At 28.9% G+C, this 25079-nt stretch overlaps 1 protein-coding gene across 2 annotated transcripts in view; it reads left to right on the top strand.

Moving 5' to 3' along the window:
* Positions 1-19944, top strand: part of LOC100207924 (putative sodium-coupled neutral amino acid transporter 10) — a 31865-nt gene extending 11921 nt beyond the window's left edge. For both annotated transcript variants that reach the window (XM_065803035.1, XM_065803036.1), the window contains exons 6-11: positions 14427-14548; positions 14663-14765; positions 17621-17720; positions 18768-18859; positions 19034-19267; positions 19338-19944. In XM_065803035.1, the coding sequence (XP_065659107.1) occupies positions 14427-14548; positions 14663-14765; positions 17621-17720; positions 18768-18859; positions 19034-19267; positions 19338-19853 (1167 nt within the window). In that variant the 3' untranslated portion in view covers positions 19854-19944. The remainder of the gene's footprint in view (positions 1-14426; positions 14549-14662; positions 14766-17620; positions 17721-18767; positions 18860-19033; positions 19268-19337) is intronic.
* Positions 19945-25079: the final 5135 nt, after the last annotated feature.

Below are 25079 nucleotides of genomic sequence, written 5' to 3'. Positions count from 1 at the left end.
ATAAATTGATCTTAGATAAACTGTTTGACATAGCTGGGTGTAAATAATCAATAAAATCATGCAAAGAATCTGATTGTAATGGCTGCAACCAGATTTTTCATATTCTTTGCAAATGTTCTCAGGAAAATAAAGTTCCTGTTATTGAATTCAAATTTTTAAAGTTGCAGAGTGATAAAGGTGGTTCTAAAATAGGAATGCAAATAGGTTCAGTTGATAGAAAAGAAGTAAGACAAAAAAATGTCATCAAAGAAAGCAAAACAAATCAAAGAGAGTTTGAATCAAGACTGTACAGTATTCTGATGTATTATCTCAAAATGATGTGGAGTGTGACCATTGACTGCACATCATTGAGAATGGTTATAATGAGAATGACTATAATAACAATGTTTATTTACCAGACATACAAAAAGTTTCTCAGCTATTAACCTTAAATGTGAATCACATTGCTTTGTCAGCATTAAGATTTGGTATAAGTAATTTTTTTTTAATAACTTCGCTTCCAACAAGGCTGCAAGCAACCACTAATTAAAGTTGGAAGTTACTGAAAGAGAAAAGATAAAGATTGTAGAGCAAGATAACGATTGACAGATGGCTTAAAGGATTGCAAATTATATGAATCAGGAATGCAAGATGAAGAAAGCGAATTCCAAAGAACTGATGTTCGAGGAAAAAACTAAATGAATAAGCGCTTTTGGATTACTTAGGACAGTCACAGAAAAAGGATGAGTCTTAATTGAATCACGAGTAACACGAGAATGAATTTTAGTAGATGGCACAAGAGACGCTAGCTCTTTAGAGCAGTGCCCATTATAGTATTCGTAAAAAAGAGAAAGAGAAGCAACATTACGATGATGTGATAATGGTTGGAGGTTGGCTGCAAGAGCAGGTCCAACTATGTTTACAATGCGTTTTTGTACCTTGTCTAAGAGAGAAAGGGCATCATTAGAAGATCTGCCCCAGATATGGCAACAGTATTCGATACAAGGCCGTATTTGAGATTTATAGAGATAGAGAATAGAATCCGAAGTAAGAAAGTGACGAGCTCAATAAAGAGATGCAACCTTAGCAGATGCTAATTTTGAAACAGATTTGATAAATGGTTTCCAAGAAAGATCGAAAGTTAGAGTTAATCCTAGAAGATGAAGATTAGATGACTCATGGTGTACATCACTGTTCATAAATATAGGAAGATGTAACTTGTTGCGATAACGATTGGCTGAAAAAAGTTTTATCTGTATTGAAGTTCACCAGCCACTGTGAGCCCCATGCTGTAGCAGAAGTGAGACCCTTTTCAAGCTCAAATGCCCCCTCCAAGCAATCAGAGAGCGTTGGTTTCATGACAAGAATAAATGGTAGTATCATCAGCAAACAATGCCACCTTAGATGTGAGAATATCTGAAAAATCGTTAATGTAAACTAAAAAGAGTATAGGATACAACCTTGTCAAGGTTACAACCTTGAGGAACCCCTGAAGTTACGGAATAAGAAGAAGAGTGCTGTCCATCGAGGACAACTTTTATACCACGATTGGAAAGGAAGGATTCAATAATCTTGAAGATGTTGCCAGATACACCATAAGAAGAAAGCTTATTGAGAAGACCAGCATGCCAAACTTTATCAAAAGCTTTTGAAATGTCAAGAGCGATTGCCTTTACCTCTCCACCTTTTTCTTATGCACAATAAAACCTATCAATTATTACTGTTAGCAAATCAGCTGTAGAACAAGAAGATGGAAATCCATATTGATGGTCAGAAAGTAAGTTATTAGATTCAAGATGAGAAATTAAGTGTATGTTAATTAAAGATTCAAAAACCTTGCTTATGATAAGAAAAAGACTAAGGGGACAGTAGTGAGACGAATCAGATCGCTCTCCAGAATTTTTGAAGTTAGGGATTTTCCAGCCGCTTTCCAGCAGGCTGGAAAACAAGACTCTGATAAGCACTTGTTGAATAGTTTTGAGAGTATAGACGACAGCTCCGGAGAACACTTCTGCAAGACAATAACAGGTATGTTGTTCGGGCCACAAGCTGTAGAAGAGTCTAAGCAGGAAATCACTTTAGATACAGAAGCTGGAGTGATACAAATGTCAAGCAATGGATCAACCTGTTTTTTGGCAATATCAGTTAGAATCCAACTAGTGAAATCAAGAGATAATATTGATGAAAAGTTCTTAGCAAACAATTCAGCTTTGTCTTTAGGTGAGGTGACAAAGTCTGAACCATACAAGAGAGGTGGAATTTAAGATTTCCCCTTATTATTAATAATATTAAAGTATCTCCAGAAGTCACGAGAGCCTAATTTTTGAGATGAGATACAAGATTTCATGACCTGAGAATAGCAGGCTTTAGCATTAGACAAAACCTTTTCACAATGGTTTCTAGTAGTAATAAACAGACGTCTGTTTTCTGGAGACTCGTTACGGAAAAAGTTTATAATTGCGTATTACTTGGCAAAACTTAAATCAAAAAAATTATTAGATCGTAAAAGATTCTATTATTTAGACACATTTTTTCTTTCATTTATTTTATTGAATGAAAAAAGTGAATGCTAACTTTTATTAAAAAATACATTGAATGAAAAAGCAACAGATAGAAATATCATGGGAATTTGATAAGGTTACTTAGTTAAGAAAACTTACTTAATAAGAATTTAATTATGATTCTTGTTTGTGATTGTGCGGGTTTTCGTGAAAAGTTTTAACATTTTATCACGATAATGTTTTCGTCATTTTTAATAGTTTTTTATAACTGTTTCAAAGTTATAGATTGTTTTGTTAGAGTTTTAAATAATTTTTTTTACTGTTAAAAATTTATAGAAAATTAAATATTCTAGTTGTTTTAAACAGTTTAAAATATGTAAATAAAATAGAAAATGAAACAATTAATTAAAAGAAGATTATATCAAGTTCATTGATTTTACAAAAATACAGCCGTTAGATTTAATGCAATATAATAATAGTAATAATTTAAATTATAAGTAAAGCTACTTTACAACCGCTGAACGTAAATGTTATGACATCTTATGCAAAAATGAGACTTATTATATATGTTATTATAAATTAGTTACAATAAATAATGCCCCCTCCCCTCCGGCAGGAGTGGAGGAGGGGTTATGAGCAACAAAAAAATCGCGATTAGATTTTTTTACATTAATTCGAGCCCTGAGAAGAAAAATTACTTCGAAGACCACGAATATTAGTAAATGATAGGTTTGGAGAACTTGGTGAGGATGAAGGTTTTTTGTGTTTTATAGTTTTTGGTACTTTATTCATTTTCAAATTTGATTGAAGAACTTGACTCAAAGCATAGATAGTACTCAGAACACTGTTTAATAGCTCAAGCAATTGCCTCATTACTACTAATAAACCCTAAGCCGTAACAATGGGCTCTAAATGTGGCCTCTGCAATGCACACCAAAAGTACAAACAGGGACACCATCCATGTGCAACATGGCACTGTTAATACTTTGATATTTTTCAGCTGTTGATGGAATCAGCCTCTCTGAGAGCTACCACAGAGTTTAGGAAACCTGACTACCAGCCGGCCTCAGAACCATAAAACTGAGTTTTAGAGCTGTACCCTCATAAGGAGATAATAGAATGAGTTGTCTAGTCACAAAAACAGAGACACAGGCAAAACCCATGCATTGAGTCAAGAAGATCCAGCATTCAGCATCCTAAACTGGAAACAATTTGTTTCCAGTTTAGGATGCTGAATACTGGATCTTCAACAATTTGGTTGTGTATGGCAATGATAGTAAATCTTACCTAGGAGAGATCAAAGAAGATCATTATAGTGTCTGTATTGAGGCTGGTTGTAAATTAATATTCCACTTTGTAAATAATTCAGTGGAGAGAGATAACCAAACACCTGCTGATCATACTGCTGAAAAACTGTATGATTGGATAATATCACATAGCGTTAAAAACCAATTAGTTGCAATTGGTGGAGATTCAACCAATCTTAACACAGGTTTTATTTTGATTTCTTTAAATGGTAATTTAAAATTTATATTCTTATATTTTTTACAAAAAATAAAAAATTATAATAGGCTGGAAGGGTGGAGTTATTCAATATTTAGAGAAGAAACTAGGATGCAAACTAATCTGGATTATTTGTGCACTACATACCAACAACTTGCCACTTAGGTATTTAATGTAAGCTTTAGATGGAAAAATTGGAAAATTAGTTAACAAATCTTCTTATTTTGACATACATCCCTCAGCTTGATTTTGTTGTGAAGCATCTGGAGAAGGAAGTTGTAGATTTATTGTCTACAGATCAGAAGTGTTTATACAGAATATATAATGCAATAGCATTAGGTGTTTTTCCTGATGGTTTAAAAGAAATTCATATTGGCCCACGCAATCATTCAAGATAGTTGAATCTTGCAAATAGACTTCTTCCAATCTGGTGCTCCGACCATGGTTTTGAAATCAAAGATATACAAAACTTGAAATTGTTTGCAGAGTTCATCATAGGTGTTTATTCAGTTATGTGGTTTGAGATTATGGTGATAAATTGAGTAAGATAAAATACAATAATTTACTTAAATATTATAATTTACTTTATTACTTGTAATACAATTGTAATTATGCTAAAGAAAAGTAATTAAATTTTGACTAAACATAGCTGGATTCAGGGTCCACGTCATATCCTTATACAACTAGCCTTGGTAAAGAAGCAGAACAAGTTTGTGACGCACACAGTGAATGTATTCTTCAAACAACGCCCTGTAGTTCAGATGAAGGAGATTTGCAGTGTAGTAGATATTTGATGTTAGAGAAAATAAGGACATCGGAGACAGAAAATGCAGAAATAAAAGAATACCAGTGATAAACACTGAATCAAATAGTCTAATAGATTTAATTAATTGGGAAACTTGAAAAAATCAAATTGGGAGGAGATCAGTGAACCGGATCTTACTTGTTTGATGAAAGATAATATTATACCGTTTATTAATAATCCAATGATTGTACCAAACATTCCTATTCGTGGTCAATCTATTGAACGCATTGTAAATAAGGTAACCAGGGCTTCAATCTCGGTGTATGGGGAGATGGGTTCATAAGGGCTATAATGGCTCATAGAGAGTTGATCCCTGTGTGCCAATCAAAGAGAGACCTGCTGAAAATTTTGGAATAAGTATTTTAACTTTTTATTTTGAGTAAACAGTTTATTTTAAAAAGATATGCTGAAAATGCTGTTATCAATATTTTAACGTCATATTACGTGTACAGACTTAATATACCATAAAATTATAATTCATGGTATAACTTAATATATTGTTGATCTAACATGTAATTTACTCATTTGAGTAAACTTAATGCATCTAAGGCAAAGAACACACTAAAATAAAAAAAGCTGATAATTTTGACAAATCTGATTGGTTGTTAGTAGTAAAACTTTTTCAGTCTTAAAAAACTAAGATGATTTTCGCGCAAATTGCTTTTTATTTTGGTTAATAAACTTCTCTAAAGAGATAAACTATAAAGTTAACTAAAGTAGTAGCAAAGTATTTTGCATAACTTTTCGGAAACGATATTGTGATAAAACTAATGTTTTCAAGCTGAAAATTACCTGTCTAAACATAAAATGCACAAAAAAAAAAGAGAATCAGTTCTCAGTATCATATGGTCAAAGACATAAAAAGTTTAAAAATTTATCAAAAGTGACCCACCCTAATATATAATTGAATGTAACATATATTAAATAACAAAAATCATCATAAAAAAATGCTGAAAATTTATCATTTGTTTTGTCAATATTGTTTTTAAATGGCGTAATTAATTAGTCCAGTTTTTTTTAAGCCAATCATTTGCATTATTTTAATAAAGTTTTGAGTAATTACTTCCAAGTTTGAGTTTTTGTTTTCTTTTTTCATAATTGTAGTATGATTTGACATATAAGAAATTTCATTTAAAAAAAGTAACTCTTTCTTAAATGCTTGATAAGTGGAAATAGAATTACTTTTTAAGAATTCAGCTTGGCTTAGTCGCGCAGCGTCACATACAAAAATAAAAAGAAAACAACAAAAATACTTCAGAAGTTTTCTAAGTCTCAAGCAACATCATTCATTCTTTTTTGAGATTATCTGCTTTTAATGCTTTATCACCACGCTTAAATAAGTTAAAAAAAAATTTTTTTTAAAGCTAGTTTTTTTCTAAAGTTAAATTTTTTGTTTTTTTGTTCTAAGACCATGAACTTCAGTTACATATTTTTGATGACTTTTTAACTATCCTATAATATATTAACATTGAATTTAATGTTGCCGTTACTCATTTGTGTGTGTTTGTAATAAAAGATTTAATGAAAGCTTATTAGAAACTTAATAAAGTAAAAAATTAATACTAATAATTAATAATAATTAATAGTAATTAGTTACTTGAATTAATTAATGTGTAAGTCTGTGCTGTTTATGTTGTTCAGTAGAGTCTTGTGTTGTTTGTAACCAGCGTAAAAGATTTATCTTTTAACTACACCAAGCTAGCCCAGTCATACTCCAGAAAACCATGATGGATTAAACACCTATGCATGGATTTATATCTGACTTATGAATAAAAAACAAGCCCAACCATCTTCCAGTGACAAGCAACTTCTTTTGCAGTGACAGTAATTGTGATTTGGAAAATAGTTGTGCTCGATTAATAAATAAATTAATAGGCTCGTACTTGTTTTTTTTACAGAAGTTTGCAATTTTACAATAAGAAGTTATAAAGTTTTGAACATTAATTCATATCAAAGATTTTTATTTTTTACCACTTACTAAAAATTATTGAAATAAAACAACAATACAAAGCATAAGTATAAAAATGGTTGGTATGAAATAGACTTACTATGATCCGTATTATATGAGTTCATTATTCAACAGATTTTTATTTCCACAGTTTTATTAAACTTTTTATACTGATTGTAACTAATCAACACGTTTCAAGCGGGAATTCTAAATAATATTTAGAATATTTTTAATACTAAACATAGTTACTGTTTACAATAGCAGTAACTATGTTTAGTATTTTAAATACTAAACATAGTTACTGCTATTGGTGCTTTTTTTTGAATCAGAAAGTTATTATTTTCTTGGTATTTGATTTTGAAATCGCATATTTTATTTGAGCAGATGTTTATATTTATGTTTTTTTAAATTTGTTTTTTATTAAGAGTTAAAAGGCTTATCCTAATACCATTTCTTTTTAAATTGAAATAAAAAGTGTTCCTATAAAGTTGTATTTATTTCTTGAAAGTTTTCTTTTCATAGTTAAAAAAATACTAAAAAATATATATTATTTTAAGTGAGCTTTTTTAATATTTTTTAAGATAAAGGTTTGGCTTTGATTTGGTTCCAAGAATTACTAGTTCTGATTCCATGAAACAGTTTACATGTTTTAATATTGTATGGTTTTACACTTTGCATTTAAAATCAAAATTTTTGCTTTGGCTTTATTACTGAGTATTTTTTATTCAAATTTCAATAAATTTGCCAAATTTGTGCGCAAGGTTAAATTTTTTTTTTAAATATAAATATTTTATTTTAAATGAAATCAAAAATTAGTTTTATAGGTAACATAAAATAGATCTTAAAAAATAAAATATATCTTGTGATAATTTAAGATTAAAAAGCATTTAGAGCATTTTCTTTTATTTCTCAAGTTTTATCTGTTTTTTCTTCTTCGCTAATGTATCTATGGATAAACTCCTGCATCATAACCACATTTCTTTTTGCGTGATTGTTCACAACAATCAATGTTTTTGCATAAACTAAAAACTGGTAAAAGTATGATTGAGTGTGCCAATAGGATGGAGGAAGTGATAACCAATCAGGAATTCTCTCTTCTGTAAAGATCAGAAATTCTCTCTTCTGTAAAGCCATTTACTGCAAACATAAAGTATGAATACTCGTCAACAAATACTGCCAAGTGTGGTGAATTACTAGCTAATTGTTTTTCAATATCCACTCTTGGCTTATTTTCTATTCTGTATTCAGATGCATTTAAAAATGGCATTTTAAAAGTTAAAATTCATTTGGCAATTAGCGTTCTATCTTTATCTGGAATGTTTTATCTCGGAGTGAAAGAATCAAAGTTGAGTCTAAGTACCAAGAATGTTTTAACATTGAGTTAATGACTTTCTGTGCAGCTTCTTTTACTGCAAAACATCTTTATAAGGAGTTTTACTGGCAAACATCTTTATAAGGAGTCATTTGATGTAAATCTGTAATATCAAGATATGATGCCCTATTAGGATTGTGGCTTTGCATGTATCATGGTGCATAAAAACAACAAACTAATTCAACAATTTGTTGAACTTGAGTTTTCACTTCTTTATCATTTATTCAAAAGTCTAGTTGTTTGGATAATAGCTGTAAATTAATAACTGTAACTTTAATAGTATAATAAAGTGCTGAACTAAAAAACTGGACATGGTGAACTGCACCAGGTCTTTTAATTTTCACAACTCCTGTTTTCAATAAATTATAACAAGTTCTGCTAGTTCTTTTCTTTCCTCTTTAAAAATGTTTTTCTTTTTAATGTAGTTTTTGCAATATTTGAGTTCCTATGTTGCTTCTTTCTCGACAACAGTTCCTGCATTTAATGACCTATCAAACCATATTATGTTTTTAATGACCAATCAAAAATATGTTTTTAGGGTTGTAATTAAACTCTGGATCTTTGAATTTGTTAAAATGTTTGAATTTGTTAAGATGTTTGAATTTTTTTAAAAAAAGAATATCTGGTCCTATCTTTTTTTCAAGAGTAACATTTTAATAAAAATGGCATATTCTCAGCTCTGTGGCATGGTGTCTACAAGCAAGTTGGAGAATGTATATACCTAAAGTATTGCTTATTCTATTCACCTTTCCTTTTATAATGCCAGTATTTGTTATTGTTGTGTCAAAGCACAATCCAACAACATGATTTCATATCGTAAACTTCAAGCACTTCCATTATTTCTTTATATTGATAACCCAAAGACTAGGGTAAAGAAGGCATACCCAACAAGTGCAATTCTTCATTGTCATTTACTAGTACAGCTAGTCATTCGCATTTCATTTTTTGCCTTCAATTGTTACAAAAATAGTTTTCCCATCAAAATGAATAATACAATGAAATGTAGATAAATAGACTTTTTTTTAAATATATTCCTTGACAATATTTGCGAATTTTTTATTTTTATTTTTTTATTCTTCTAGCAGCAAATGAGAAGCTTTATTTGATGGCTTTTATATCTACTCCTGCAGCTTGAACAACCGCAGTTGTTACTCTCTGCAGAACCATAGGATATTTTTAACAGTTGCTATTTAAGCAACATATCCTGAATATATATTTTTAGGAATGTTGGCTTGAGTTGCTGTACTACTTGGTTTATTTATTTTTTTTATCCACTCACCTGGTTTAAAATCAGAGTCAGAAAAATTATCCAAACTTAGTTCAATGTTAATGCTGACTTCTCCTTGTTTTTTGTCTTAACAACGTCTGCATAACATTGCATGATTGGATGTTTGATTGGATAATTGTAAATTATATCATGATTGAATATTTGTTAATTGTATTATATATACGTGGACATTTTTCATTGCTTTTCTATGCTTCTTTATTTTCACTGATTTTACCTATTTAAAAATAAATTTATTTCATTTTTGAATATAAATTGTAGATAAGCATGTAAAGCATAAATACAGGAGAAAAGATAATAACATTAATTTCAAAGTTATTTACGAAGTATAATGATTATGAAATATAAAGTATAGTTATAAGTATATATATCAGTGGTTCTCAACCTGTGGGTCGCGACCCGGTCAGGGGTCGAATGACGATTTGCCAGGGGTCGCTTAAGACTATCGAAATATGCGGATTTTTGTCTCTATTCTAAATGTAAAACATGGTGTTATTGTACAATTTTTTTCAGTGGTTCTTGTCAAAAATAATCACTCAACAAACTTTAATTACATATTGTTTTGTGATTAAACATAAAAGTTTAGCTATGTTCAGTTTTTCGCAATGAAAATAATTCCTGTATATGTGGAAATTTATATTGCGATATATAATTTTATATTATAACAATAGCAAAAGTACAGTTACTTAGGCCTATGAGCATAAATAATTTTACAGTTGGGGTCGCTATATCATAGGGGTTGCATCAAAAGGGTCGCGGCAATGTGAGAACCGCTGATATATATAATCAATATCATAGTGTAGGTTAAAAGTAAAATAGTACATCCATTGACTGCTTGAAGCAGGACTTAATTGAGATAAGACGCGAAACTACAAACAATTTTTTGTGAATTTTTTGAGATTTTGAATAAAAAATGCTCAGTAACAAAGCCAAAGAAAAATTATGTGTGATTTTAATTGCAACGTGTATGTAGTTTAGACTCATTTTTTCAAATTTCAGCCATACAGATTTACATTTTTTTTTGCGAAATTTAGCGAGATACCTATTTTTGTTTTTGAAAATTTCCTCTCCCTGGTTCACTCATATATATATATATATATATATATATATATATATATATATATATATATATATATATATATATATATATATATATATATATATAAATTAGTAAAACTACTTATCTAATTTTTAGTTATCTTCTACAAGTTGTTTTGCCATCAGGAAGCCTGATGAGCCTACTGATGCTCTGTTATTATTGCTCTGTTTTTTAATATATATATGTATATATTAAAAAACAGAGCAATAATAATTTACCGACATCATTTTACCGGTAAATCGGTAAAACAATTTTACCAATTTACCGGTAAATTTTCGATAAAAGCTCAACCCTATATATATATATACATATATATACATATATATATATATATACTATATATATATACATATATATACATATATAACCCTATATATATATATACATATATATAAATATATATATATATATATATATATATATATATATATATATATATATATACATATATATACATACATATATATACATATATATATAGGGTTGAGCTTTTACCGAAAATTTACCGGTAAATTGGTAAAATTGTTTTACCGATTTACCGGTAAAATGATGTCGGTAAATTTCGGCAAATATTGTTTTTTTAATAATATTGAAGGGTGCTTGAAAATGTTTTAGAATGCTTGAAATGGCTCAACCAATAAATTTAAAATTTAATTAAAAATTTAATTTTCATTTTCCTGTCAACAAAGCTGTTGTTTTTTATGCTTGAAAAGTGATTTTGTTGGTTTAGTTTTGTCTAAACACTTTAGGAAAAACGTTTTTACTTTCTTGTGACTTATTTATCAATCAATGCATTTTGGAAAACGATATTACATCCACGGTCATATACAAATAGTTATAAAACTAGTAAATACCTATAAGTTGATATAAAAAAATATTTTTTAACACAAATAATAATAAAAATGATGAACAATGAATTAATAATAATGATAACACTATAATCATAAAAAATAATATATTGAGTATAATATTTATAAATTTACACTAAATAAAACCAGTTAACTAAAATAAACAGAAAAAATTAAATAGTTTTAAATACTTAACATATATAAAAAGTAAAATAAAGAATAAGTATATCCGAGGAGATTTTTTAGATACAAAAAACTATAATAAACAACAACAAAAAAAACAAACAAAAAAAAATAAAGAAAAACTAGACTGAAAATAAAAAATAAAAATAATAATAATACTAACAACTATAATCAATACTACTAGAATACAACCGTTAAAATAATAATCCAAAAAACTTAAAATAAACACGTCACACTCTAATATAAAATAATTAAAATCTCCAACTAACAGATAAAAATAGATTAGGTGGGTAAAAATGTATAGGAAAGGTCAACAAACGAGAAAATCAGGAACATTAAAACACAATACAAACACACACACAAAACAAAACATATATCATAATATTAAAAAACATAAAAATAGAGACAAAATCACAGAAAAAATAAAATTACACAACATTTAAACATAGAAAATTTTAAAAAGTATATATTTTTGTTACATCTTCAACTTTTCGAATTTATAAAAACGTTCCATATTTTTCTTAACTTTGTTTGGCGTTTAACTTCTTTTTTTTTTTTCATACGTTTTAATATAAAAATATCTTTTTGTTGTATTTGATTGACATTTTTTTTCTTTTTTTTTCTTTTGGCTTAATTTTGTTAATGCCTTCATTTATTCTTTAATATATATATATTTTTCTTTTTTACTTTTAATAGTTTTTGTTTTTTTCTAGATGATTCTTTTTTCTTTCTTTTTCACCGTTACAAAAAACCGACCGCCATTTGCGATGTCATTGCAAAGTCTTCATCATTCATATTTATTGTGGTCTTAATCACTAAATTTGATTTGCGTTTTGGCAAAATGTCGGACGCTTGGAAACACTACACCTTAAACAAAGGGAAAACATTTACTTGCAAAATTTGTGGAAATACAAGTCAATACACAAGTTCCACAACTGGAATGTGGTATCACTTAGACAAGAAACATGGAATCAAAAAGGAAACACAGGAAAAAGTGACACCAAAAGCTGCAATCAAAAAGGCCTAAGATTTCAACTTTTTTTCAAAAGCAATCAATTGAAGAAGTGATTTCAAGACTTACAGCACTGGATGGATTTAGTTTCAATGCTATTGTTAACAGCTCTTTCATTCGATCTGCAATGTCTGAAAAGGGTTATGATTTCCCAAAAAATCACGAACAAGCAATCCAGTCAGTTAAAAAGTTTGCAACTGGCGTAAGGAATGACCTTAAAAACACTTTCAATTCTTTAGTGACAATGGAAAAACGCTTTTCAATTACACTGGATGAGTACACTTCTTTGAAAAATGGAAGGTACATGAATATTAATATTCATCAAAAAAACAATCACTGGAGTCTGGGCTTGACTCGAATTTCCGGATCTCTGCCGGCTGAAAAAGCTGCAGCTGTTGTCACTGAAAAAGTGACAGAATTTGGGTTAAAACTAGGCGACAGCATTGTCTGCTCAGTTACTGACGGAGCTTCCATGATGGTTAAGTTCGGAAAACTGGTTCCAACCGAGCATCAAACTTTGTTATACCCACGGAATGCACTTGGCCGTTCAAGAAGTGCTGTACGAGAAACCTTCTCAACAAATCCAACAAAACTCATTTGAAGAAACAAGCGACGACGACAAAGTCAGCAGTGCCGCCAATGGAATGGGAATGTTTTCATGGATGAAAACATTCCCATTCTGAAAGTGAAAGTTCACTTGCAATCTGTCATCACAAAAGTCAGAAAAATTGTCAAGTTATTTCGAAAATCGCCCGTCAAAAATGACGTCCTTCAAGAAGAAATTAAGAAAAAGCACGGAAAAGAGGTTTCACTTATCCTTGACTGCAGAACAAGATGGAACAGTCTGCTGTCAATGATTCAACAGTTCCTCAAAGTCAAACATTCAATCAGAAAAGTATTGAAGGACATTTCTCCACATTTGATTTGCAGTGATGATGAAGAAGACATTTTATCCGACATTGTTGCTGCTCTTGAACCAGTCAAATTAGCAGCAGAAGCACTTTGCCGACAAAATGCAACTCTTCTTACTGCTGAAGGAATTTTCAAGTTTCTTGTGAACAGGCTGAAACAACAAGATTTACCTCTTTGCATTGCAATGAAGAGTGCAATTTTGAGACGTTTTGAAGAGAGAAGGCAGAGCAATCTTTTAAGCTTGTACAGATATCTTTCCAATCCAGAATGCTTGTCCGACATTGAAGAGCATAAAGTTTTCAATATGCCTCCGAAGTCTGTACTTCAAAAGACCGCCAAAAACTTGCTGTCTAGGCTTTTTCCAACAAATCCAGATGACCTGGAGTTTATTCATGAAGTGCATGGCTCAGAAACTCTTGACGAAAATCCACTTTCTCTTGAAGAGGAACTTGAGGAAGCAATTCAGCATTCAGCCAAAAAACAGCGACACAATTCAAACGACGAATTCAAGGCCATTTCAAAAGAAATGTTGGTCTATGAAGCGACTGGAAAGAGAACTACAAACCTTGAACTTTTGTTCAATGCACTAGAAACCATCCCACCAACAAGTGTCGAATCTGAGGGAGCCTTTTCTGCCGCTGGATTATTTGTGACAAAAGTTCGATCAAGAATGAGTGGTGACTTACTTGATACACTTTGTTTTCTCAAAGCTCATTTTTTATCCAAAAATAAATCTCAAAACTAACATTAATGTGTTTTATTTACTTATTACTGCATTTTATGGTCTTCTGTTTATGCTTTTTTTATTTTTTACCGATTTTACCGGTAAATTTTGATTTTTTTACCATTTTACCGGTAAATTTAAAAGTCGGTAAAAGCTCAACCATATATATATATATATATATATATATATATATATATATATATATATATATATATATATATATATTAGATACTTTATTATTTTTTTAATGAAAAGATTTTTTGGTATGCTTTATCAAACATGTTGCTGAACTCATTTTGGGATAAAGTAGATCTGTGGAATTCATATGCTATTTTTCGATGTTTACCAATGATTGCCATGGCATTTTCATGCCAGACGTAAGTATTTAAAAAAAATTATTTATGTATCTTTAATATAAACATACTATTTTTTTTAATAGATAAATACTATTATATTTCTTTTAATAGAAAAATCTATTTTTTGTTGTTTAGTCAAGTCTTAATGATACTTACTGCTTTACCTGATCCAACTATGAAAGCAATGGTTGATGTCATTAATAGCGCCATTAATCTCTCAGCTACATTATACATCGGTGTATGTTTCTTTAATATTTGATTTTTTACAAAAGTTCCTTCTGTTATTGTCAACTTAAGACATATATCATTGTGTAAATGTATTATATACATATCCATATTTATTATCCATAATAACTGTTTAAATATATTTATTATATAAAACATTTTCATGACAATAAACAATATTTGATAACTTTAAATTATCTGAGCGTGCAAAGAACTCTTGATTCCTGGGGGCTTTAAAATAAGTGATGACATAGTTTGTTCTACTTTGCAAGATTTTTATCTACAATTTGTTGTTGTTCAATTTCTCACATCAAGTTATTAATACTGAGACCCAGCCGAGGGTGCAAAAAACCCAGCTGAAGGTGTGTTCTGTTATAGATGCACCTTTGACTTTCTTTCAAGCTTCTTTATGCTATCTTTCTAACTGTTTATTTCTTATCAACTTACTTTGTTACTTTGTTCTTATTCTTGCAGGTTATTATGGTTTAGTTGGATTTGAGATAAATAGCAAAGCTTTTTTTCTTTTTTTTTTGTTTAGAAATAAAAAAAGATTTGTTATTTGTAATGGGTTTAAGATGTTTTTAGAAGATCCAAACATTTCTACTATACTTACCAATAATTGTGCTGGGAGGACTAGAACTAGGAAGTTTCTCTTTTCACAAGTGCAATCAATGTTTTTGTTTTGAACAGAAATTAATGGATTTCAAAATTTATTTATTCACAGATGAATTTCTGAATTAAAATATTCTGTTTCTAAAGCAGAAACAAAATATTCTTTTACTTTGTTGGTATATATACTTGTACTTATATTGGACTACAAAAATGCAAAACTAATGTTTTCATAAAAACATGCTAAAGCTAAAAAATTGTTTTATTAAAAAAACTAGTCAAACTAGTCACTTATTATTATTGTATAATTAGTCATTTTAGCATGTATAATTAGGGTTGAGACTTACAAATAATGACTTGGCATTTAGATTTAAAATATCACAATTGCTTGTGTCAAATATTTGAAATACTTGGTTACCTTTTATGTCTTCTAAACTTAAAGAATTTGTACATTGGTTGACCAAAGAAGAAGCTAAAAATTGTTATCTAGAATGCTTTGAGAATTTTTTGAAGTTGGTACATCTGATTGTACTGAAGATCACTAGCTGATATATAAGTTAAAAAAACCTGAACTTTTTTTTTTCTAATTTTATATTGTAGAATTTTTTTATACATATATATTGCTTTGACTAATATTTTGCTTGATAAATTAAAAATAAACTAGTTTATATATAATTTATAACAAAACTAAAACATAAAGAAACATCATTATAAAACATGTGTGGGGGTGTGCACCCTGTAAATCTCTCCCCTGATGTTGCCCCAACAATAAAATCTTTCCTTGTCAATCAAAAGTAGTTTACATAACGTTTTCTTGACTAGTTGCATTTTTTCATATTACATGATTATTAAATCCCTTCCAAATTTAGTGAAGTTGTTCTTATTGAACAAACATATAGATAGTTACACTAATAAAAAGTCTTTGTTTTAATATTTTAAGATATCTTTAAGGTATAATAATTCAGAGTATACAAAGCTGAGTTCAGTCTATTTCAGTTTTCAATTATGAAACCAGTTCTTTCATTCTTGTTTGCAATAATTTGTTGTTTTCAAAAAAATATTAAATATTTCCATTATACGATTGCATCCTTTGTTCAACATATTATTCAGTTTTTTCTTTTCAACATCTTTTATTATTATTAAACAATATAAACCTTGAAAAATAAATAGCTTTTTTTTCATAAAAAAATCATTTAAATACATTTGCTTACGGAAATCGTTTTTAGATGTATACTCTAAAGTATCACACCATTTAAACTCTGGTACATATATTTGCGGTTGCACTTGATAAAAAGCATGGTCTTTTTCTAAGCATAACTTATCCTGATGAACTTTTAAGAAGGCCCTTTTTTATTAGACTGTCTATAAACACTTCAGTTTAAGTAATTTGGGTTTGTGGTGTTTGACTAGACCAAACTGGAATTGCTCCAAAAATGACCACAATAACTTGTGTAAAAGTCAGGATTGATATTATAATCATTAACTTATAAAAAAAATGATAAATAATAATAGTAATACTTTATCTCTTAATCTACATGAAGTTGTTCAGTAAACTTTATTGTTATTTTACTTTTAAAGCATTTCATTATCCCCTACACAATCCCATAAAGCATAGCAAATTTTTTTTTTAAAGTTATCAAATACTGTGAAAGATTATGTTTTTCAAATACTTTTAAAGATTTTATCAAGGTTTAATAGTCAAAGTATTTTCACCGCCTCAAGATTTAGGGTAAGTTAAACAAACTAAAACAGAGGAGGCTTCTACTACAGAGATAAAATCTAAATTAACTTAAATATGTTATTAACTAAAGCACTTTATAAGTTTAAAAAACTTATAAAAGTCTTATGAAGATTTTTAGAAAAAACCATAAAGTGTAACATATGATGTCTTTAATAAAAAATTTTCTAAAAACTTTTCTAATGTAAATGTTCCGCATAAGTTGTGAAATTTTACATTTCACCAAATGTGCAATTTGTTGCTTATTTCGTGAACTGGAAAGCGCTATTTATAGATTGTGCTTTCCAGCTCATATAAACAAATAATAAAACTGTAATTTAAGTTAAGTAATTTTTAATTTTACCAATTGAAATTTTGTTCAGTAAAATTTATGATTTAACTGATTTAAAGAAATGTTTAACATTCCTTAAAAGTTGTGCATAGTTCACTGCTATAATGCTAAATTCTTTTTTTTTGTTATAATCCACACCCATAGTATGTTAAAGGCTAAAAAAAAAATGAAATAAGTGTTTTTTTTTAAGGTGGGTCTGTTTGGATATCTTGCTTTTTACCCAGATTATATTTATGGTGACATTTTAGACAATTTTGCAGCGTCTTTCATCTCTGATTTCATTAAACTTGGCAAGTTTTCTAATTTTTGTGTTGGTTTTTTTTTTTTTTTTATTTAATTGGTTTTTTATTTTTGATTGGGTCATTCCACTCTTATAAGTTTTAACTTTGATCAAACTTATTAAAAAAGTTAATAAAACTTGATAAAAACATAAATCAAAAATTCTAAAATTTTATAAATTTTTTTTTGTTGATTTGTTTCACCATAAAATATGGAAATTTACGTTAATAAATTATAAACTTACATAAATAAGCTTAGGTGTCAATTGTATAGTTAAAAACTATTCAATAGAGTGACAGAATTTTAAAACTTGGTAAACCAGGAGTTGGGCATGTTTCTACTTAATTACTGGTTATTTAAAAATAGTTATTTAAATTAAAAAATACTAAAAGGACTAAAAATACTTTTTATTATTTTTCTTTTTTAGTAAATTTATCTGGAATAAAGTGTGAGTACAGTATTCAATTGAATACTTTTGTTTCATACTTTAATACCTTAATATTTGTTGTTTAAACTCTCCAGATATTTATATTCATCAGATATATCACTCAAATCCTTAGTCAAAATCTAGATATTTAAAAAATCATCCTAAAATATTTTTACAAAGTACTAATTTTATGAGTATATTTATTTATACAAATATTTATATTCAATTATAATATAAATATTTGTATAAATAATAATATTAAATATAATAATTATAATGTTATTAAGTATAAATTACTGTAATAGAGTATAATAAAAATATAATAACATAAATAGTTGAAATGTATGTAAATAACAATACAAAATATAAATTAAAAATGTCAACAAAAAAAAATGTTTAGTCAAAAAATGTTTAGTTCAAACAAACAGCTTCGATTCACTTAAGAATTATTAAAGAAATAGATTTTTTTATTCTAAATTTAGAAATGTGAGTATTTTTGTCACTTTTAAGTGGAATGACTCAGTCGTATACTACTTTGCACGAAAAATAAGTTCATGAATATATAACTTCTTTTATTTATTTAGAACTTTTTGTTAACCTGATATATTATTTTTTATGCTTTAATAATTAGGATTCTGGGTAACAGGAATACTCAGTTTTCCACTTATTCTTTTTCCCGCTAGAACAGCAATCAACTCGATTTTATTTCACAAACAAAGAGAGGTAAGATATCCGTGAAATTTTTTTTTTTTTTTTCCAATTGAATTTCTTTATTTTATTACAATTCTTTTCGCTTTATTTTTTTTTTCCTAAATATTTTATTTAGATTGAACATTTTAAAAGCATTGGTTTGGCTCATCGTTAACCAAACAATAAGTCATCTTTTTTCTTATTTAGAACGAGCATCGTGATTCTATTTCGACTGCTGATGATTATATAGCTTCAGACATTTACACATACATTACTCTTGGATTAGTATTTGGTACACTTGTTATTGGTATTTTAGTTCCAAATATTGAAGTGGTTCTTACGACAACAGGTGCCGTTATCGGAATATTTTTGTGCTATATTTTTCCGTCTGGTTTGTTTATTGTTGCTAGTGGTAATGAAAAAATGAAACGAGGAGCGCAGGTACATTTGATTTAAACATATAATTCTAATTAAGATTATTTTAAATTATTTTAAGTTTTTTCAATTGTAGGTGATTTTATTGGTATCTGTTGTATCCATGATATTTAGTACGCAAGCAATTATTACACCGGTTCATCCACTTAAAGCTAAGTCAGATGCAGTAAAATTAACTGAAACAACACCTCTTCGTAATGTAAATATTGAAATTGACAACATAGGAATTGATCGACATTTAAATACTTATATTGATTCAAATGAACTCGCATTGGTTTCGGAAAATGCTGTAAAGGTCAAGAAAGTTAATGTGCTGTTGAACGACCCACACGGTGATTTTTTACTTAAAGAAATCGAGAATAACGACTTAGCAAATAATGAAAATAACATAGCTACTCGTGAAAATAATATAGTTGATCAGGAAAATAAAATCTTGAATAATGAAATAAACGTAGTTAATCACGAAAATAACATAGTGAATAATGAAAATAGTAACAACTTGGATGTAGATAAAAACCAGAATGATTCTTTAATTTCATTGAATAAAAGATTTTTAAAGCAACTTTATGAAATGGATATTAATGATACATAAAATCACGCGATTATTTAATGCATTTTTTGCCGAATTTTAAATTGTAACCAAAGGTTTATTTATATATTGTAATAATGTTCTCCATTCTGAATGTCTTCATTTATTTTAAATTCACGCACAAAATAAAGTTACTTTTAAGCAGCTTAAGCGGAAAGTATTATACAAAAAGAGCATTAAAAACAATAAAAATAACCATTTTGACCGTTTATTTTGTGATCCGCACAATAATAACTTCATTATAAAAAATTATGAAAATAACAAGACGCAGGTGCTAAAAATTTAGCTACAAGAGGGAAACATCTTTAAATGTTTAAAATACTTTTTTAAGTATAAAAAAGCTGTCTTAAGAGCGACTTTCTGTAAGAATCAGCCAAAAACACTAAATTTTTAGAGTGATCTCTTTCAAAATCACTAATTTTTTAATATGTTGTTACTATTCATACTAGAAGCTCAATTCCAAAATTAAAACTAAAAACTAAACTAACTAAAATTAACTAAACTTTTAGAAATATTGACCAAACGGTGTCTTGAACTCAAAAGTAAAGTAAGTACTTTACAACGAGTATTTCACTTGATTGTTGTTTATTGGCTAGTTCAGACCAAAATTGATAAAATTGGTAAAGGAAATATTTTTCTTTGTTTAAATACCAAGCTTCAAATCACGCGAAAATGATTTTTTTGTCCTTTTTTATCTTCGTTTTCATTCAAAGCCTTGATTATCCCACAGTTTTTTTTGTTATTTTAAATCTTTATCTACCTAAAAGTATAAAAACACCTATGGTGAAGCAAAGGCTTTGCCGCGAAATCGAACTCAAAAACGAAATCTTTTCAAACATTGATTGTGACATGATAATGGATAAAGCCCTAGGTTCACTGTAAAATTCAATTTTAAAAAACTTCTATTAACTTTTAATTTATAAAAAATACTTATGAGGTATTGCAATAGTTCAGAAAAAATAACATAAATAGTATAGATATTTTCTTGGTGCTTCTATATTTATTTATACGCGCTTGAATTCAGTTTGTTTCCTTGTTACTCTATCATATTTTTTGAGAATAATTTATCTAGGCGAAATTGATTTAGAACTGATTCAGCAATAGAGATAACAGAAGAAATACCTTGATTGCAGCGATAAGTAAGGTTTGTAAGGTAAACATGCTTTTTGAGAATGTCATTTTTTTTGGTAAAAAAAAACACATCTACATACATACTTATGCCCTTCATTCCAAAGTAGTCCTTCTGACCCTCTCTAAACTTCACGGGTAATTTCTTTTGTGAGAAGTCTTTCATCCAAAATGCTGTTTAGTCATCTAGTTGTTTATATGCATCATTCGTTGCCTTTTTCTGTTGTGCATTTCTTAAGAGGTGTTTCATATACTCTGTGATGCTGCCTATTGGTACTTTAATGTCTCATAATACATCATCACCGACATCATTTTTATTTCCTATTTGGTTGACTTCATCTAAAACTTCAAACAGCTCATTGCATTCATAACATATAGAATTATTTAAAGTGCTACATGATTGCATTTTAATGTTTTCTGGATCAGAAAGGGCAAGGGCCATCCCGAGGCCGTACTTATGTGAATAAATGCATACGTACACACATTTTTTTTTCAACGTCTTCACTTCCGACAAAGCTTCAAGCAACCACTATTAGAATTGGAAGTTACTAGAAGAGAAAAGATGAAATATATAGAGCAAGATAACAATTAGCAGACAACTTAAAATATTGCAAATATTATAAAATATTGAGGTTGGCTGTAAGAATGATCTAACTATGTTTACAATGCGTTTTTGCACCTTGTCTAAAAGAGAAAGGGCATCATTGGAAGATCCGCCCCAGATATGGCAACAGTATTCCATACAGATTTGAGGACAGATTTGAGGACAGATTTGAGGACAGATTTGAGGACAGATTTGAGGACAGATTTGAGATTTATAGAGATAAAGAATACTCAGTAGGAAAGTGGCGAGCGTGATAAAGAGATATAACTTTAGCAGATGCTAATTTTGCAATGGATTTGATATATGGTTTCCAAGAAAGATCGGAAGTAAGAGTCAATCCTAAAGAAACACTCACACACACACACACTATTAAAGCTGTAAAATAAAAAGTAAAATAGAAAAAAAAAGTAATGATTAAAGAAAAAAAAAAAAAAAAAATAAATTATGTGTGCAGAAAACATTAAGTATATATATATATATATATATATATATATATATATATATATATATATATATATATATATATATATATATATATATATATATATATATTTATATACTTATTTTGAATTTTCATGCTATATTATTCTATACAATGCTCTTGCTATATTTTTTTATACAATGTTGGTTTAGCATAGGAACAGCCACAAATAGTCATTAAGACTAATCCAAAATAGCGTCCGTTATTGACAATCAAATTATTGCGTACAAATAACTAATCAAGCGCTGAGTTGGCGGTGTCAGGATTTGACAAAAAAAAGTTAAAACAAGGACACACCAGTCCTTGTTTTAACTTTTTGTTTGACGCTCTAACCTCCAGCCACAATAAAATAAAAACATAGTTATGTTAAAATGTATCTATTTAAGGTATTTCTTGCTTTACACATTATTACTATACTTTTAGCAACTTTGTTGCACAAAAACTCTTTGTAATATTTTCAGGTTAGGTTTTCATCAACATAGACTAAAAAGTTAGTATATATTTCTTTTTTTGTTTGCATTTTTCTATTAAAAGAAAGAGTATTCCATTAGGCAATAATTTCTTTTTTGAAGTTGTATGAAAAAGTTTTGTTTTATCAATATTAGGATACATATTACTCATTTTAAATCAGTTACAAATTTTTGTGAACTTAATTATTTTGAAACAATGTTGTTATGTACTTATGAGTTAAAAAGAGATTACTATCAGCAGCAAATATAACAGTCATTAAACTAGTAGCTCTTGGGAGATCACTTATGTAGATAAGAAAAAGAAGTGGTCCGGAAGGAGAAGGGATGCTATATTATATAGAATGAAAAGACTATATAATAAGACTACCTTAAAATGAATAAACGTAAAAGGAGTAAACAAAAATTTATGATATAATTTATTGGCATTTTAATTTAAAAATTTGATCTTCCCAAAACATTACAAACTTTTTTAAAAAATCTGAAAAAAATACTAAAATAAGTTTTTAGAGGCATATCTCAGCAAACACAAACACCTTTTCCACGAGCATGCTTGAATGTTTATCCTGTGTATTTAGGATCCAAACGTTTATCTTTAGGTCCACATACTTCAAGTTACTATTAGGATCTTTTAAAATATACTTTGATCCATCGTTTCAAAATATTGTTTTTAATTATTAATAGCCAAGTGTCTGTGAGCATTTGTAAATTCAGCTCTACCTTTCCAGTTCTTTGAAGAACTGAAAGTCTTTTTATAAAAAGTTCCATGTCAATTGTCCCTTGCATAATGACTTTGTCGCTATGCTATTCATTTGGCAAACAATTTGGATATGGATATATATACAAAAATATATTTACACACACTTACGTACATACGTGTAAACATATACAAATATACACACACAAATCCGAACTGACTTTTAAGGGCTACTTTCTTAAAAGTTTTAAGCTATTGACTTAATTTTTTTTAAGCTAGAGATTATTATTAGTCTTTAGTTTTTAGTTCTTTTCATTTATTTTAAATAAGCTTGTTTTCAACCAGTCTATTTCTTTGGATTCGGCCAACTCTAAGACAAGTTGACCAAAGTAGTGAAAATACAAGCTTTAACTCAATTTTTTCAGAAAAAGCTTTATTCTAATTTTTAGTTGCCCGGCCATCTTTACCAGGCCAGTTTCCATTGTACGCTTTGTCTTTTAAAACAGGCTAAAAGTCTTTGATTGGGTGACACTCCGGTACAACTTGCGGATTTCCAATGCTTTTGATAAAATTGATGTCATGGGTCTCATAGCATAGTTGGTCACAGTTTTGGCATAATGCAATGAGACCAAGTCCAAAAGTCAGACCAAAATACATAATTGTCATCCGCATAAAATGCGTTGATGAACGGGACTAAATTTTAGTTAACTTGTTGTCAACATAGCCATTGGCTATGTTGACTGCAAGGCCGCTGGGGACAAAAAATAGCTTGGAAATATCTTGTCAGAAGCATTTAACAAATAGATCAAAGATGGATGCATTTAACAAATAGATCTCAGGATATTTAACGCGTGTTAACTTCATGTTTCTGCCACTATTGTAGTAGGTGTAGATTGTCAAGTGCGCCAGCATTGTAAGACTCGTCGTCAAGGATGACCTATTTTTTTCTAAAAATTGTGATGAAGATTGATAATCCTGGTCATTTTTTCTGGTTTTTTGTTGATCAGGTATACTATGTTTCATATATGTTTTGATGTCAGTTTACTTAAAAAAAGTTTTAATGGTATGTGAACGACTGCATCTAAATTTTCGGGCGGCTTGCCTTATCCTCATCAAAACTCAGTCACTTTGGTCAAACATAAGTTTTAGATGCTCAATCACCTTGAGGGTTGTGAATTTGGCCACACGACCACTTTCTTGAACTCTTTTTTGTCCAGAGCCAACAAAAATTAATTCCATTCATAAGAAAAAAAAAAAACTTTTAAAAATATACGATTCCAATAAAACGCACTACCAAAAATGCATTACGAAATGCACCACAAAAGAAATTTTTTTTTTCTTTTAAAGAGTACAAGTCAAGAAAGGTAACTGGAGATGTGTTGGTTTTACACATTAAAAACATTTAATTGATATAAATAAGGAATATTCATATTTAATAAGAGGTTCCTTGATTGAGCAAAACGTTTTTAACGTGAAAGACCTAAAACATGCATTTTTTTTTTTTTTTTTTTTTAGATTATTCACCTCCCCAAGGCCCGAGGGAGGCCACTACAGTCGAGGAGGCTACTCATGTTTTTGTGTTTTTTTTTGTTTTTTTTTTAGTTGTTATCAACTCTTTAACTCCGAAACACGAACCTTGCCGAGCAAGGCCGCGGCGCGGAGAAACTAAGTTGACAATACAGTGGTTTTAATACATTTTTGTAGGCATTCCTCAAGCAATATTACCATAATTAACGGGTTGATTATCCAGTAAGAGTAATAGCTTCTGCTATGGGTATATGCTTTTTAGCTTCTGGATAATTTACAAAAATGTTAAAAGCAGGTACAATATTGTATGGAAAAACTGTATCAA

This window comes from Hydra vulgaris, chromosome 08 (assembly GCF_038396675.1).
Source record: "Hydra vulgaris chromosome 08, alternate assembly HydraT2T_AEP".
In the NCBI taxonomy this organism is placed as follows: Eukaryota; Metazoa; Cnidaria; class Hydrozoa; order Anthoathecata; family Hydridae; genus Hydra; species Hydra vulgaris.
This window is presented reverse-complemented; position numbering and strand designations above follow the sequence as displayed.